This window comes from Aphelocoma coerulescens, chromosome 11 (assembly GCF_041296385.1).
Source record: "Aphelocoma coerulescens isolate FSJ_1873_10779 chromosome 11, UR_Acoe_1.0, whole genome shotgun sequence".
NCBI lineage: Eukaryota > Metazoa > Chordata > Aves > Passeriformes > Corvidae > Aphelocoma > Aphelocoma coerulescens.
Window position 1 is genome coordinate 9,712,986 of NC_091025.1, and position 18,991 is coordinate 9,731,976.

At 37.1% G+C, this 18,991-nt stretch overlaps 1 protein-coding gene across 1 annotated transcript in view; it reads right to left on the minus strand.

Moving 5' to 3' along the window:
• Positions 1-7,105: 7,105 nt before the first annotated feature.
• Positions 7,106-18,991, minus strand: part of SLC6A2 (solute carrier family 6 member 2) — a 56,664-nt gene continuing 44,778 nt past the window's right edge. Inside the window, 5 exon segments of the mRNA XM_069026734.1 lie at positions 7,106-7,786; positions 9,366-9,437; positions 11,168-11,335; positions 13,355-13,455; positions 17,653-17,752. Coding sequence (XP_068882835.1) covers positions 7,763-7,786; positions 9,366-9,437; positions 11,168-11,335; positions 13,355-13,455; positions 17,653-17,752 — 465 coding nt within the window. The 3' untranslated portion in view covers positions 7,106-7,762.

The window sequence follows — 18,991 nt, forward strand, 5'->3', positions numbered from 1 at the left end:
GTTATCTTAGGTTATAAATATTAGCTTAGGTAAGAGAGGAAATTGAAATTTTGTGTTTACTTGTATGAATCTGAGATGCTGAAGAGTCAGAGATGCTGACACAGTTGTTGGTACTCCTGGTAGCATCTAGTACCTCATCTGCCTCTTTGGTTTTGGGTGTTGAAATAGGATGCTACTTAAATTCCTGTTTTTGGAGTAAATTAGGGGGATATCAGAAGAGGTGACCTAGATATCCAACAACAGATAGAAAACTTGGTTTCAATAACACTTCCGGGAGGACAAAAGTATTCCATTGATTCAAGTACTCCCTACCTAGTTTTACTTCCATAATAATCTGTTAATGCTGAGTCTCAAAGACTTGCCAATTGACTGAAGCTTGTTGGAGAATGAAGAGTAGTGGTAAAATGAATATTTTGTAAACAGGCTGTTGTTGAACAGTAAAATGGATTCAGTGTTTCACAGAAATTTTTGAAGTATCTTGAAATTAATCAACTTTTAATTGTTTTAATACTAATTTGTGGATTTGAGTGTTTGACACTCAATGATTAAAAACTGACATGCAAAAATTTTGTTATTCAGTTTTTCAGATGTATTAAAACAATTTAATCCATGCTTTTCTTACTTGAAGGCAGGAAAGAAATATAAACAATCGAAGGCTGTACCTTAATAATACTGAGATCTGCTTAAAGAAAAAAGCACTGAGGAAGGTCATTAGCTTCTGTATGTTCCAAGTATAAAATCTGTATGGACACAAGTGATATAGTCTAACAAAATGTACCTTTGGAAATAGTGCTTTTCATTTTTGATGTGGAAATATAAGAAGATGGTTTAAGTTAGAGTAAAAAAAAATAAAATCAGTGTTACCTTTTCTTCATTTATGTTGGGTTAAGAGTTACCTTTTCCTAGCTGGTCTGTAAATTAAGAATAATGTGCTTATGGCTATTACTATTTATGGCAAAATTAACAAGGCAAAAAGAATTCCTTGTAAAAAGGAGAACAAGGTAGCCTTGGGGAATTAGGGTCTCTGTGCTATGCATTTGGTTCATATTCCTAGAAGGTCTTGCTTATTTCCTTTCAATGTGTGGTTGTGAAAGCTTCACTGCATTACTGTAATTACTTTTCTGAAATGTAGAAGTTGATCTGCCCACTGCATCCACTGGACACCTAAAGGATGTGAGCAGTCTCCTGAAGGTTGAGAGCTATGTAGGTTTTGTGCTTTTGTTTTTAGCTGTCTGCTGAGCCAAGGACCAGCTGCCCCTGTGAAGCTTTAGCTCAAATAGTATTGACAAAAAGCAAAACTTTCATTTCAGCTTTTAATTGACTGTCAGAAGTAAATTCTTGGTACATAATCCTTTTCTTTATACTCTTTTTATGTGCATATTTTTCAGATTTTATTTAAATAATTTTATACACAATATTGGGATAATCTCTTACATTAATGCACAGCTTAAAACAGTTTTTATTTACACTGATCACAGAAAGACAGAGGTATGAGGACAAATACTTTACATTCACCATCCTTATCAGCACTTTAAGTATAGTTAACCAGCACACATCACACACATCCATATCCATATTTATAAGAAATGTAGTTGTTTCTAATTACACACATGGACATGTAGATGTCTCCCTTTGAATAAAACAAAAATTAATGAAAAAAAAATTGAAATGCCATTTCCCCCAGATAACCAAAGACTTCAAAAAAAAAAAAAAAAAAGGCAAAATTGACCTGCAGATTGCACAATTAATGGAATCAGGCATGGAAACATGGTGGTTCTGTTTGGACACTTTTGGTCACTGGGGCACTTTGGATAGTATTTTTACTAGTGGCAAGTTTTGAGCTCCTATGAAGACTTATTCCTGAAAACTGCAATGTGTTCTCTTGCTTTGGAAGTAGATCTACTGGACACTTACACATTTGGTTTAATGTTAAGTCATCTAACAACACAAAATTGCAGCCCAGCCAAAGGATACTCTGGATTTTTTTGGTTTTTTTTTAGAATATAAATTAAAAACACATGACTTCATTCTATGAGATTAAGGCAGCAATGGAGAATATTGTGCTACAATGTGCATTAGCTGTAGGTAATGTTCTATTCTCCTTTATCACGTTTTTACATTGATAATCAAAGGCCAACATATTATTGAACTAGACTGGCTGACTACAAAATCTTATGATGGAGAGATAGGTCTTGTGTGATAACCTTGTTACATCAAAGTTGAATTTCTCGCCTTACAATATACATATATTCTATGAAAATTAAAAAAACTGGTAAAAATATTAAAATATTTCCTATACAGAGGTACCCTTATCTAAGTTAAATTCTAGTCACTGCTATAAAAAGGCATTAAAAATTAAGTAAAACACTGGTGTAAACCAAGTAAATGCTCACTGTAAAGCTCTTATTTGTAAGGCAAATCTTCATCAGACCTATTAGGATTTATTTTCAAAATGTACTGTTTGGAGGTTCTCCCTTTGTAACTGATATTGCCCATAGCAAAAGAGAGCTAAGTCTTGCAGAAAGGTTCACAGAGAGTGCAAGGTAAATTACAAATGCAGGTCACCTGCATGCTTGACACCTCTTGGCAGTGACCAAGAAACAATATGACACCTTCAAAACAAAGCCAGCTTAAGGCTTAGAAACTCTCTTAATTCACTGAATTTATTCTGTTTCCTTATAATGAAATGAGGCAACTCATGTTTAGTACAGCAGCTAAAGAAACACCTTAAGAAAGGAGGAAAGCAAAGCACACAGGTGACTCAATCTTGCTGTCAGTGCTTGGGCAGGGAAGGCCCCCTGTTCTCATGGAAATTAATGCAGTCATGGTTAATGTACACGAGGGTTGCACTGCTGGACTGAGACTTAAACCTCTCCATTTCTTCTCTGCTCTTCTCAGCCATTCACATCTAGACACCTCCATGTCCTTCTAAGAGCACAGTTTCACTGAACACCATCATATCTGTGTCATTTATATTCTTCTGGTGGTCAGCTTCTCTGCCTGCTCTGCTCATCATTCACACAGTGACTGCACTCTGTCTAAGCACATTCTGTTTTTAAATGCTGAAGGAAAAACAATCAAATGCTGTACTTAAAAGCAACTGTATTACCCTGTTATGTTCTTTTACTGACTGAAATGTTTTTATTGCCCATGTAGCTCTCTGTAGTAGTCTTTGATGAATTTAGATGCACCTAAATTTGATCTAAATTTGACCATTACCACTGTACAAATTAATCACTTTCCACTGATTAGCTAGGTAAGCCCACAGTCACCAACAGGAACATGGATATGAGTCAGAGGAAGGTAGCTGAGAGAGTCTCCCAAGTTGTTCAGGGATCTAATCTGAAACATCATGTTAGCCTTTACATTAAGAAGATCGAGTTCTTACATAAGGTGATCTGTGGACCATAAATATTCTTAGTACTGAGGAAATGAAGTGTGTTAGAACAAAAAAGTCCTAGTTTACTGCTCCAAGAGGCTCAGAGTTCACACATAATTTCTGTATGTAGGGCTATATATTGTCATTTGTTGAACTGTGATAGTTTTCTAATGTCTTGAGTCCTTCAGGCTCATTTTAAATGTTTTAACATGGCACTGCAAATAAAATATTTTTAAGTCTCACCTCTTTTGAAATTGTTGAACTACAGTTTTAATTTGGTTCTTAGGAAAGAAATTCTTAAACATTTGCCAATTCCTCATGAAACTTAGTGAAGCAGTCCAGGATATGAATGAAAGCTATCTACTCCCATAAAAGCAAGTATCTGCTAATTAATGCTGTATAAATAGGAAGAACTGCAAGAGACATTAACAGCTAAAGAACTTTTGATGTGGCCTCCTACAACCTGACAGTACAAAATAAACTTAATTCATGTCAAAACAATAGCATAAGAAGTGAATGTATATACAAAATATTTGGGCTTGACCCTTTAAAATAATAACACTTAAATGGTATTTTGCTGAGAAGAAATGACCAAGTACAGGAAATCTCCTCTGGGACAGGTACATAAAACACACATTGCACGTGCAGTTAGGGAACATGCACAGTAGTTACAGCCAAGTAATTCTCCTACATTCTATATTTAAAATACCATGTTTGATCCTGGATATCCTGCAGAATCCCTCGCTGTGGTAAGGTGTCTTTCAAGTGTTGCCAGAGTATGTCTCAGGACAGCATGGAACACAAGAAGGACTGAGAAAAAAGATATGGGTCAAACAGGGGCCCAATACTAAATAGCACTAGTGCTTTTTGGACTATTGCTTTGAAAGGCCCCCTGTTTCTTCCAGAAATCTAAATCTGTGGAGTTTTGGTAATATAGCTTTAGTATAGTTCCAAGAATATGAAGAATTATCTGGCTGAATGACAGCATGGAAGGGTAAAAAGAGAGAATGGAGGATCTCTTTCCTTGGTGCTAACTGACGTTCTGTGGATTGATGAAACATTATAGATCACAGGCAGGTCTTTTTCACTGGTCAAAAGAAAGGTCAGAAGAGAGATACTGATGTATGACAGCTGCTTCCTTTATCAGATTAAGAAAAGGCTTTCGAGGAAATATTTTCTAGAACTGTCAAATGAGCTCTTTAATTGCTTCACTGAATTCTTCCCACGGGCTTGTTACCCAAACAGCCAACATAATTAGCAAGCAGATGATTCTGTGTCTTGAATCAGCTTGTACCAAATTTTTTTTTTCTTTAAAAAGTGGGCTGCCTACTCAGTGAGCATATGCTTGCCATTCCATGGGGATATCTGGGAGAGTGGCATTCCCTAGAGACAGTCTGTTCTTGAAATAGGTACAGCTGAGGGTGAGCTGCTGGGCTGCAAGTCAAGATAGAGTTAGGGGAAGATTTGCAGTTAAGTGGTATGGATGATAAGGACCTGACGAGGTTTTGGTGTTTTGCTTTTTAACTACAAGTGTTTTAACTGAAGGGAGATGAGTATCTTTGTGGCATTTGATATTTTCCATATTGAAAATATATTTGGGAGCCCAAAGCAGGTGCCTAAGAGGAGGTGGGTGCCCGTGCTATGGCTTCTTATTGGACTGCCTGTACCATATCAGTGAGTGGAAGAAATGAACATAACCTGGTCTTCACAAAAGTATTTGTCATTTGAATAGATGCTAGTTTGCATCTAATGGCATCATTCATCATCCAAGAGGCATGAGGTAGTTCATAATCTTATTCTGTGGAGAATTGAGGACATTGGTCTCTAGAACAGAAGTCATACTATTTGGGGGAGACTTTCTTTGGGCAACATCTTGAATTTAAAGTTTACCTATGCAGTCATGCACTGTGTATTGTCTTTTTTATTCAGGCTAATTCTGGTAATAAGATTCCTACTTTCTTTGATACGACTTTTGTCTTCTGTATAGATTGCAACTTCTTTACCTATAAAACCTCAGAACAAGGTGGCAATAGTGCAATGTAGTCCTGAGCTATAAATACTACACTAAACCTAAGAAGTTATACAGTAACAGAAATAAAAAGAATGCAGTAGGTAATTGCCTTGGAAGTTGGTAATAAAAATATAATCAAACCTGAACACACTGGGGTAAAGCTGATTTTACTCCCATGCTGTGGTAGCTTTGCTCCTATGTCAGAGCAGAGTGGTGAGGAAATGTGACTTTTCCCCTGTGGGTTATGCTGTAGGGATGGTGCTGATGGGGTGTGTCACAAGGGAACATTGGTGTAGGTTTTTAGCATTTCCAATCATGAGCCAACTACACAATCTGTGACAACCTAGTAAAGCTCCATGTCAAACAGCCCCCAGGAATTTCAAAACTTGGTAATTACATCTATGCTAAGAAGCTTTTGAGCCATGCCAAGCCAGTGACTGAAGCAGCTGTAGTGTTGAAAAGTAGGCTTTAAAACAATGGAAAGATTCTCATGTAGTTTGGCAAACAATAAAAATGAGATTAACTGGGAAGTTGGTGGGATGGCTTTTTTGAAGCCTTCAACATATTTTCACTATTTAGTCTCTTGTGTAATTACAGCATTAGAATTGCAACATTTGGAATTCCTTTATTATTGAAATATATTTAATAACAGGGTTTAAGCAGCTGTTGGCCATCAGCTGGGCCAGAAAATAAGACTTCCTTTATAATTAGAAGAAAGTATTCTTTGGGTTTAAAACCCTGTTTAAATAAAACTACTGTTTGTCACAGAGACTCTTCAAGAGAAGGACAACACTTGGTTCATTCTGAAGTATTGAATATGTTGGAGGAAAAGAATGAATAAGGAGAGAAATTTCCCTTTCATTATTTTGAACAGAAATCACTGATAAACAGAAAAAGCCCAAAAACACTTGGCACTTTTAAACTTGGCTATTTTAAAAAAGAAAACAACTCAACAAAAATTGTTTTATAAATAAAAAAGGCCCATCCTTTTAAAAAGTCTTTTTTAAAAAGAGGAAGCACTACATACATTTAAAAGACAAGCTCAACTGAATGTATAGAGACAAAAAATATCAGAGGTAATGTCCAGAGGTAAACTCTGGGTTGGATCCAGCTGAGAAGCTACTGCCTCTGAAAATTACTGTAGACCTAGTGATAAATAATTACAAGAACTAACTCAAAGCTACTGAATGTAGTGATCACTTGAAAGGTACTACAGTGACAAGTGACCACAGAATAAGAACAGCACCGAAATGCAGAGTTTGTTCTGTATCTTCTACTTTGCATAATACTACTAGAGAATAGAGCTGGAATAGGCTTAGAGTGTGCCTAAAATATACTTCTAAATTATTCAACAAAATCTCACTACGTTTTCCTAGGTGAATCCTGGTTAAATTATAATAATAGCATGTTCACAGCAGGAGAATAAAGCCAGTTTGGTTTTTTGTGCCACTTGGTAATTATACAGATCTAAAAATTATCTCTTCCTATGTATTTGCATTCTTTATTTGGAAAAAAATACAACAAAAAGATGAGAGTCTGTCTGTTTGGATGGAACTTTCATGCTTAGCTGGAAAAGTCTGTGGAGTGTGGATCATAGATAAAACCATTTCAACTGTTGATATAAGGGAATATCTCTTTCATGAAGTACACTGTGATATTAAGCTGTGTTCTGCACTAGTAACTGTAACAGGAATTCTGTTCCTGCTGCTCTTCAGCTTGTGCAATGAAACTGGTCAGAAAAATGCGTGGACATGTACAGCAAAGACAATGTTCTTCACTAAGAGAAGGAACTAACAACAAACCACTGAAAATGAAGCACTGAGTCTTCACTTCAGGAGGATGCAAACTCGCATCCCAAAGGACAGTATGGCAAGGAAGATAATGACATGAGTACATAGTTAAAATTGCTCTTTTGTCATAACTGAGGTGTACTCTTTCCTTAGATCTAAGAATGCTCAGGTGTTGTTAGTTTAAAATAGGTTGTGAAATGAATATCTGAAGTAATTATTACTGTCAGAAAAGTTTAATTCACTTCTTCACAATAAAAAAGCACTTAACTTATGCTGATTGCTCTTTTCCTCTGCTCCTCCCTCCTCCACTTCTGCCAATAGCAAAACTCACAAGTTTTGGTCATGTAGGGATCTCATGGCACCAAAGGATGCGAGAAAAATTAAATGAAGTCTTTAAAGATCATTTGAAGCCAAGTAATAGAAGGGAGGCATTGACAACAGAGAGCAGATGTCTTCCCTCAAAGAGTCAGTAGATAAGCTCTGAGCCAGCTTAGGCCAAGCATAAGTGAGGGAGCTTTGAACTTGACTTTTCTGTATTCTCAGTTTAGCTGAACTTGGGCTTTTTCCTTGATCTGTTGGTTGTCATATTGTTAGCCAGTGTTGGAGCTGTAAGGAAGCAGAAGTGGTTGTTAAATTACATCATTGATTCAAATAATGATGCCAACAGATAGGTTGTTTGACAAATCTAGAGTTACGAAGAAGTTTCAAAATGATGGCTGGACTATCCACTCTGTAACGAAATTTCTGTGCATTCCAGTTTGCAGTGAGAAATGCACTGAATATATGCACTGAATATACTTAGTCAGCTCTTAATTCAGTTTTAAAACTCAGAACTGCCAGACATATGTGGGAATAAAATATTTGTATTTGTTTGGTTACAGTAGACAGTGTTTTATCTACAATCTTAAACACTGTGAACAAAACACTAAATACATTTTAGCACTAACAAAGCCATTCCTAGCTGTTCATTGAAGATGGCAGCAAATTTAAATGCTCTCATGTTTGGCATAGCTTGAGGTAACTAGTAGTTTACTTCTGAGGACAGCCTTTTCTAATTTATGTGAAATTAATTTGCTACCTTTTTGTCATAGATTTGTGTTCAGAAGACCAGTACTGTGGAATGGCTGTTTATAGCCCTTTCACACAGGAACATCTGCCCCTGGAAACACTGAGTTACAGCAGGAGCAGTAAATCAACTGAAAACTGAGGGCAGAAACAGGAGAAAGAGAAGGCAGGAAGAGGTGCTATGCTATTTCATATTCTTGGCCACATCAAATAAATTGTGGTCATGAAACAGGAAGCCTATTTGTGCTTTTGTTCTGCATCCCATAAATCTACGCAGATGATTTCCTTTAAAAGCCAAAATTTACTTCAAACGATATCTTTCAGAATAAGCAAAAGCCAGATTTATTTTTTCAGTATCAACATACAAACTACCACTATAAAATCTGGGTCATGGTTTGTGGAGGTGTGCATAATTCCAGTTGCTTTCAACTTTGAAGACTGAAAGTGGTCCAGCATGAATGCTGATAAGTGTAACAAGCTTCACATTTGCATCCTTTTTATCTTGTACATAAAGGAGTTTGTTTCAATAAGCTCATTTTATTTGCTAAAAGGAAAACAATATTTGGAAACGTATAGCATATTTTTCATGGCTTATGAAGTCTCCAGCAATCAGCTCTAGTCCTGTGGAGAAAGCCAATTCCATGTCACCTGGTACCTCATGTTATGACATTAGAGGTAAGCTCTGACAGTGGATATTTGTTTTGCTGTTTACCATGTGTTGTGGGACATAATTGCAGTTTTGGAAACATGACTTTGGGTTGCTGTGCAGTAACTGAGTGAGAAACCATGACCTCTTCAAATGCACATGATCATTTGGAAATACCTTTGTATTTTGTGAAGACAGATCTCACTGTATTCAGACACAACCTAAAATACCAGATTCAGGTGAACTGTAAAATTGAGGGCTCTCCTCAGTCAAAGAAGGAAGGTCCCAAAAGCCTTCCAAAAGAGTTGATGCATATGGTACTGAGCCTCCTGCCTCTTGTCAAGCTGGCAGAAATAAAGAACTACAGACCTACAAAGGCATTGACTATGAGGAGATTGGTGCAAACCTGTAGTTGTTGCTAAAGACAGGAAGGGGTTGGTATCAGGAGAAGAAACATGTGAAAGGTGTACAAACCTTAAACTGCCTGACATTTCCTTGGGCCACGAGTTGGTGCTCATTTTCAGGTGTGATGCAGTAAGCTAGTCTCTAAATCAGACAGGAAGAAGAGGAAAAAGTCAGCCATATGAAGAGGGATTATGCATGTAATCCCCAATCTATAGTGGGGAAGTAGCATGAACTTTATTTAAAATGGTAACTTAAATCTTTAATATCTCTGCATCATGTGCCTTTATTCAGTCACTGAGAGAATAAGCCTATTATAAGCCCTTGGGTGTTAGCCTTTAATATAAGAAGCAACAGTAGAAAGTTTATGCAAATACTAAGTCCAAATATTTAGCAAGTGCATATAGAAAAGAACATCAGGAACAAGTTGGTATCACAGGCCTTAGATCCCCTAAATTCATGCTTTTCTGTTAGTGCTGTAAGAGGGTTGGCCAGTCCCAGAGTGGGAGAGGAAGGAGGTATTGCTATTTCCCAGCTCATCTCCCTTGTTTACCCCGTGCTGTGCCCTTTGAGATCACATGTAAATTTTGGTTTATTAGGAAGTTTCAACCAATTTAAGGAGTTCCCATTAGATTACGAGCATACCTTTCCCCATCCTTTTAAGAGCCACAATTTAGGGCATCATATCTTGTGCTAGTTACTTGGATGTAATATATCAGCCTTTTGCCATAATGCTCCTGAGGAAACTGGAGAATTGCTCTTTGCAGGATCAGTAACAGACAAACCAGAACCTGCTAACAATACAAAATGAATAAGAGAATGTGGTTTTGGCCAAAGGCTTCTGCATCCCCATATCAGTAAACTTGAGCAAGAGGGCAAAATCCTGATGGGCCAGTTCAGATTAATCTTTGAGACTTAAATGCATGTAGAAAATGGGTTTGTAACATCCCCAGGACAGAACAAAACAAAGGGCTTATAGAGCTGCTGGAAATGAGATCTGGAAATTGTGCACAACACTGAGATGTTGGAGCTGATGAAAACAGGGAGCTGAAGAGTTCCAATTTTGGGGTGCCTTTCTGAGGTGAACATTACATGAGATGACTATAATGTTTCAGAAACAAGACCTTTGTTCCTTTGGATCTGCTGGGTCACTGTGAGGGGAATGTGACCTATGTAATGGTTGAGATCCTATTTTCTGCTTAATTCTGTGTGTGGTGTTGGTTCAGTGATTTGCCTAAGAGGGTCAATACCTTGCTACACCATTGTGTAACTGTATCTGTAGGAAAGTAGAGCAGTAGAACTAGGTGTCAGTCAGTGGGTCCAGATTAGGTTATAAAATTATGACATGTAATGGGGAAAGAATCAGTGCTGTATAGTGGTGAGGAGGCTTCTGAGCACCATTAGAGGTTTTAAGACTATAGATAATAGTGAGGCTATATAGACAGTGAAGGTAAAGTTAATATGATGGTAAAAATGATATGGTTAGTGAACCTTAATCCTGTGCCATTTTGAACTGATAAATAAATAAGAGTACAGAACAGTTTGAAGACCATACCTTATAGCTGAATATGAAGATACCATAATTTGTACATTCTGTGTTAATAACAAAAATCTAATCTCATCAATTAGATCAATTGCATGCATCAAAAATAATTTTTCACAATTATTATGGTGCTGTCTGGAAAGCTAATTTCTATCTAGAAACTCAAACAGAATGCAGTAATCCTACCTCAAACCACTGATCCACCTGACATATGGATTCAAAAGGTCACTCATAAGTAATAAGTTTTGGGAGAGAAATAAACTGCCAACTTAGACCCAGCCATTTCATTTCACAGCAACATTTCATGACATTTGATTAGTGTTCCACTTACTTCTTTAAAGGTCCCACGCACATTCATAAATTTATAGATGATATAGGCAGGCACAAGGATCATTGAGGATAATGCTATTCCCCAGCCAATGCGGTTTGCCCAGAGAGGGAAGGTGTAGTCATCGTAGGTCAGAGGCTTGAAATTTATTATGCTGACTATCACGACAAACTAGAGAAGAAAGTATAATATGAACCACAATTTTAAGACAAAGAACCTTACTGGGAAACTGATTCCAGGTGTTCTATTAGGCAACCACCCATAGGTATATCTCAAACCAGCTTTGCTATTTATCTTCAGCCTGTTTACTTTGTGCCTCTTACTGCTTAAGCTGTTGAAGTTCTTGATGTGTTTACTAGTATTAACAGTTCATTTTAGCTACTCTGGACACAGATTATTTGAAATTTTGATGGGAAGATCAAAATCAAAGGTGATTGTCTGCTACTGCCTCATTTAAACTAGTGTTTCAGATGTAAAAATGGTATTCAGTAGTCAAGAAAAAACTCTGCAGGATCTATTGTTTTTACCTTCTTTGTTTTCCAGGAACATTAGACTTTAGAAGCTTTGTACCCATTTTTCAATGAGAGACATAATGCAACCTCCAGCATGATACATTTACTGAAGAAAGGTAGAGCAGCCTTATGGCCTGGAAAACAAAGCTGTTTTTTCTTCCTCTTCTGCCCTGTCCAGTGCTAGGTGCAAGAAGGAAGGAGTGGGGTACTGCCCTGCTTCTGTCCTGTTAAATCCATGTGGCTTGTGTAACATGCAGAGTTCCTTGATTTGGTTCTTGGGGCTATATGTTCTGCTCCATATTTCAATTTCAAATTAAAATATTTTGAGCCTAGGATTTCAAAGACTGTTCCAGAATAGTGTGGGTTAAAGGAAGATGATAGTGTGGAATCTGGTTAGAAAAATACTAATTCTATTTTGAGATTTTTCTTGGGATTATGTACGTAGCTGAAGACAATAGGGAGAAAGAGCTTCAAGAACTTACAGATGGAAAAAGGAGAAGTGTGCATTGTGATGGCTGAGAGATACATTATCTACAGATTTATTCTGACCCTTTCGTTTTTAGGCTTTTCTAGGAAGGTATGGAGGCTCTTTCACCAAGACATCTTAAACTACCTGAAGGTTAGACTGATGGGCTCTGCACCTTTAGCTAGATTGTTACAACTCTCATTATAAAGTTTAAATTTTCAACTGTCTCCTTGTGTGCAAAACCTAAGCATGCTTGCTGCAGCATTTTTCCATTCTGCTTGAGCCTTCTTGAAGTGCTGCAGAATATAGTTCCATACAAGTTCCTTTATAGAACTATGTTTGAAAGGATAGTTAGTACAGGCTTGGCAGGTGTTTATGGATGAATTGGGGTCATAAGCTTTTATATTTAAAAGAAAAAGTGGACTTGTCCTAAAAGCCTACCCAGTGTGTATTTTCAATACCAGTACAGCTTTAAGAATGCACAGCTTCAATGCAAGTAATTGTCTCCTAAAATCATAGTGAGGTCAAATTTCCATATTATTATCCTGACCTTTTGATTTACAAATAGGCATAGGAAGAGATTCCAATATAAAACTGTAGGTTAATACTGAACCTAACCTTTACACAAAGCAGCCAAATTCACACTTTGGGATTTTTTTTCCCCCTAATGCAATGCACACTTGTTTTTTCCAACAGGCAGCTTACAAGATATATTTTATACAAACCTTCAGTGTTTCACAGACCTAATTATTGTAGTTGTATATTAGTTTTCCTAAGGTGTCATTCCATAGTTTGGGGATCTTGGTATCCTCCAACGAAAAATACATTCTTGCTAACACACTCTCTAAACCCTGGCTATCTTATTTTCCCAAGGGAATGGTTTGTGTTTAATATGCACAGGTGCTGCAGAGACAGGGAGGACACTGCCTAGGTGTTCCCTAGGAAAAGCTGCCTTCTTAAAATCATGCTAAAATGAAGGAACAGAAGAAGACTACAACCACCATTAGCTTCTCTTTCACAACTGAAGTGTATTATACAAAATATAATCTGCATATAATTTCAAAGTGAAAAAAGAATTAAATTGGAGTGTCTTCTGTTCAGCCCAACAATATCTGGCACAGTAATAGGTATCTTGCTCTTGATATCTATTGTATATTCTGGGAAGCAACATGCTAATATTCTTAACATGATGGAATAATTATCAACACTTACCAATAAAAAAGCAGGACTAACAAACTTCCAGCACAATCTCCAGTAGAGGCCTGGTTTGAAGCCCATCATTTGTTGGATGTCTTCACTGAATCTGTCCACACCTAGAATAGATGTGAATGGATGCAAGCATGAGACTGACTTCAGTCTAAATTGATGAGATGCTGGCATACCCAAAACATTTTTTTCAGAAAGTAGACATGAATGACTTCCAAATCAGAAGATGTAGGAAATAACAACATTAATCTCCTCTCAGTGTCTAGATGTGTCTTTGATATCACTTTATCCAAGACTTAAATTCTTGTGAGAACTTAAGGCTTGTTGAAGACAACAGCATTACCACCCAAAAGAGACGTTTCACAAATATCTAGAATTTAAGTTGTAAATGGGACTCAATTTTTAAAATAGTTATTGTAACCTAATTTCTCCATGTTATTACGAGTACACTGCAGGAAAGTGTAGGCCCTTACACAAACTGGCTGCTGATAATGAAATAGATTCATATGATTCTTAATTTATCAAAGGAGTTTTTTGTTCCACTTAAAGACATATTTAATTTTCACTGAATGCTACAGAATGTTCTTTATATCTGTTACAAATATAATTTCATATTTATCACTGTTCCAGGAAACTAGGGCAATTCTTCTGCTTATTGTAAATATGTACAAAATGACGTCACTTTAGAATGGGATGATTAACACTGATATAAAATGGGGATTTTTCTTTTTTTCTTTAAAAAGAAAACCATCTCTGACTTTACACCTTAGAGATATTGGCTCTGTGCATTCTGTCATGTCAGACTGTTTATAATTTAATATACTTGATGTGTTCAGGAAGTTTACTTTTAATTATGAACCCAATAGGTAAACAGTAGAAATGTAGCTTTTTACCATAAATATTTGTTTGTTAGAGAGAATGTATATGTTTTCCATAAAGATAATTTCATGGGTATCAGTTCAGTACAGTTTATTTAATGTAAATAATTGGGACATCTTGAGTTAGTCCATTATATGCAATGAGGATGCACAATATTGTCAGGGTCTGGACGTTTGAGTGTAAATGTCTCCAGAAAATTTCCAGCCCCCAATATTATGTCCAGGTGAAGAGAAATAACCAAAAAGGATCTGCAAATGCTCTTTAAACTTAATCTGATTCTATTTGCAGTGCTTTCTGTGAACTTTAAAGTGACTGAATTTTTACTGCTATGAACACTGGCTGAAATTTATCATTGCGTAGAAGGTCAGGGACAAGGACCATGTATATCAGAATTTTATTCATATGTTTCCAGGCAGATGCACTTGGAGCTCAGACAGTGCTTGGTGTACAACTTCTGCTGAAAATGGGGGACCAGTTGGCCATACTCTCAGACTGCACTTTTCCACAATGTGCTTTTTCAGTACTACATGTCTTCAAATAAAGTTCTAAGAATCGACCTTTAAACAGAACACAGCTATAACTATAGATGACTGTAGGGCTTGGTTTCAGAGATACTTAAAATTTATTATCAGTAGCTGGTTAAATACCCAAAAAGACTTTCACTCTAATTTCTGTACTAATGAACACTGCATCTGCCTGAGAATGTTACCATTTTGTCATGTAGCGGTCTATTAAATGGCACAGAAAATTTGTACATAATGGAAAGGGAAGGAAATCAATATGCAAAAAGGAACAGATTAGGAAGAAAAAGAAAAGTAGATTTGGCTATAAATGCAATTTACCCTCCTCACATTGGGTCAACCTTCCTTCCTCTGATGCAGAGATGAGAGTTCAGACAGAACAGAAGTCTACAAGCCATCAGTAAGTCCTGCATGTGCTGCCTGCTGGAACTTTGTAAGCCACTGTGCTACTGTGAAAGCAAGCAACAAAGTAGCAAACGTTTCCCCAGCATGACAGTGCAGTAAGCTCTCTGAGCTGGTTTGCCCCACTCGTATTTCCATTCTGTGGGAATGTGTGCATGCATTCATCTTCTCTCAGGCCAGGCACACATCCACTCAAACACCTCTGTCAGCAAAGATGAGTAATATCAGTCAGTGCTTGATCAAGTTCTTCCCCTTCTGCAAAATCAAACAGTTGATCTTAGGTTGGGGTGGTTGGTTTGCTTGTTGTTTGGGGGTTTTTTTTTGGGTTTTGGCTGTTTCGAGTTTCTTAAAAAAAAAAAAAAAATTCTGCTTTTGGCCTGAAATTTCGGTCTAAGGGATTTTTTTTTTTTTTTAATTTTTTAAGTAAATGAAAGCTTTGAGATTGCAGATAGGGATGAATATAATTTCAAGCTCATACAGAACTTGTTCTAGTTGTTTAGGGAGATGTTCACAGTAAAATCTGACTGAATAGAGATTTTCCTGCAAGTGAAACCAAAGATCAGTTTTGTGCCACTGGGAGAGGTGTCTGATGTTTTTTAGAATATTCATCAGAAAGCTATCAGGGTTGCACATGAGGAAAATTGGTAACATGTTAGCAGTCATAACTAAGGTACATCTGCATAGCAACTACCTGTCCCTTCTCTTACCTATACAGTTGGCCTTTGCAAAAAGAAACTTCACAGTAAATGGTCATAGGTATAATTTGAACTAAATTTCCATGTTTTTAGTCTGTGCCAAAATGTCAGTGCTTGCCTTTAGGCTGGCTTAATATTCAGCTGGGTCATTAAGCCAACTGGGGTCTATCAGAAAAAAGAGGCAGACAAGATCATGCCAGATTTAATAAGTTTAAATAGCACCTGGGGCTGTAATAAGTTCTTTATAAAGAAAGAGGTCATGCTGTGTCAGTAGAAACATCTGTCAGCTGCTTAAGAAAAATGAATAGATATTTTCCCGATTATGGGGAGGCTGGAGGAAGAAAGGAAAAAATGATAAAAGACAGAGGGTGTAAAATAAAATTCGAGCCACTTTAGCCTGGTTTGTGAACCCCATACAAAGCCTAGCTACTGTAGAATGCAGTAAATCCTGTTTTAATAGTAGCAGAAGATAACTTGCCCTTAGAAACTGAAGAAGCCTCTGCTTCCAAGCTAAGCTGTGATCACTGGTCCACATTCAGCTCTTTTACAGGGATTAAAGACAGCTGTCTGTGAAATAAAGTGCCTCCATTGTTTTGAGAGACAACAGCATATGTGCTGCTTGCTCCATGCTGATGTTGGGTGACAGAATTAGTGCATTAAAGCTAGAAACTGTTCCTTTAGTAAATTGAACAGCTTTATGCATGAATGCCATTATTTCAACTTCACTCACTCTTCAACATTTTTTTAACTGCAAGATAAAGTGTTTGTTTGATTAGAAGAACATGACAAGGCAGAATGGATGGACAAATAAGTGACTGAGTTAAATAGCAATAAGAATCAATGTCTAAGACCCTCTGCATCATACATTAGCTATAAACACTATGAATAAAAATGAAGATGGCTTTCAGTGGAAGAACAGTCTTATTGGGAATCAGGGCAACTAATTCAATACAGCCTTACAGAGAAGAAGATTTGCAGGCTGCTATGACATTGAAACCTGGTAATAGTGAAAAGAGTTGTGATCAGTCAGGAAGCATAGCATGAGAGATTAGGAAGGAAAAGAAGAGGTCATATTTTTTTAGGTGTCTATAGCACATCACTGCACTCTGATTGGCACACAGTGATTCCAGTCTAGTGCCAGAGATCAACTAAATACTCCTAAAGCTTGCCATATTTGGGATAAAATAAATCACTACTCCCTTTTTGTGGAATAAATTAGTATCAAATACTAAAAATAGAATTTCTGGTGTCTAGTATGTTGGGTATTTCATATCATTCTATGAAATAAGGTAAATAAACCACTAGTGTTTTACGATGAAGTAGAATATTGATTCAAACAAAAGGGATTAATGTAGGAATTATTATAACTCTCTAAACACTACCTTTACTTGTATTGTGTGGGGAGTGCTTGAGACTGGCCCTGGCAGAATAATGAAAAGTGGGAACAGGTGATTCTGTGTTTAGGCTAATCTACTTGCTTTGAAAGTACCAAGTCTAAGTCTGCTACTGCAAGTCATCAGCAATACTAAGAGTTGTAAAATACTGGCAAAAGTATTTTCCATCCCATCACAGTACCTTTCACAAGGCTGTTTGCTTTGCTTTGTGCAGGGTATCAAAGCTTGGCCCACTGAATGTCTGAACTCCTGTCACTGCTCATAAATCAGGTGAAAATCACTCTATGAAACCTGACTTGTCATGGTTTTGTGTATAGAAGGCCATGCTGTTTTGCCTTAAGACAATGTGTAAGCCTGTCATGAGCACTTGGAATTTCAGAACAGCTTTTGCATGTGCAAAAGGAAGTGCTTACCATAAAACCAGGAAACTCCAATTGCCTCCATTAGAACAGCAAACAATATTGAAGTCCCAGCTGCAAATGTGTCCAGAAGTGTGAGCACATAAATTCCACCCTGCAGCGGGGAGTTAAAAGATGCCACAAAGCAAAGTTACAAATAAAATCATCTCAGTAGTTTAGTATCTACTTAACAGAAATCTGCTTTACTTGAAGCATTATCTTAAGCCAAGTATTTTAATTTGGATCTGATGCTGCAGACACAGGTTCATAGCTGCATACAAAATTGTGGAATCAGACTTGCAACTCTTCTAAAGAGGTTTCTTTTCACACATGTCCTCACTTCACTGGGAAACAGAAACCTGAACTTAGATTAGTGAGTTCTCTTGGCACTCCTGTTCAGTGAAAGTTTGGGAAAATGATCAGCAGCTTGTTGGGCAGGACACGTCTACAGCAGTTAATGACAAACTTCCTAAATTAATGGCAGGAATGGAGCACTCCAAGAGTTTCCATCGGCCACTATCAGTCAGTTTGTTCCTAAGGCCACTTGTTCTGCAGGCCAGTGAATCTGCAGTGTTGGTCTGATGTCTCCTTGTCCCTGACTGCCTGCATCTCTCTTGCCCACTGCTCCTCCAAAGGCAGAAGATGATGTTAATTCTGTTACCAGCACAGCAACAAGCTGCTGTGCCCTGTTTAGTCTCTGGGCTGTGGTATTTGCAAACCTTTGCACAGTGGAGACAGCAAACCTTGTCTTCCTTCACAACAACACATTTTGTGCTTCCGTGGTTCATGACTGAGAACTGGAAATGCATTTACTAAAGTCTTGTTTCATTGGTATTTCTTTTAGCTGCAATGTGACTACTTTTTGTTGTGTTTTACAATGTGGTGGTATTTGTGTAAATTACTGCTCATTTCACTGAGTTTGGGCTAAAGAGGAAAGGAAGATCATTAGATTCAGATTTGTATCAAAATGAACCCAGTAAAGTGTTTCAGGAAACTCTGTCACACGTAAACAACTGAAATGTTTGTGGTTGCAGTAGATTTTTGTTAAAATGTCGTTTTACAACCAAACTTAATCTGATTATGCCTGTTCAGAAGGAGAGGAACAAAGGAATTATTTTCTGTGGTTTATAACACCCATGGTATAAATAGCACTCGTACTGTTTAGATCTGTAGGTTATTTAGTCTCTGTAATCAGTTGCTTTTTTTTTTTTTTTAAAGATGTTTTTCTGAAACAGCTGTGCATATTTACAAAACTAGGGAGACCAGTACTTAGGCCTTGTCTAGGTTTTTAATTCTGTGGGGACTTGTCCGGAAATAGAATGAACTTTGGTTGTTAGAAAATATTGCATATGGA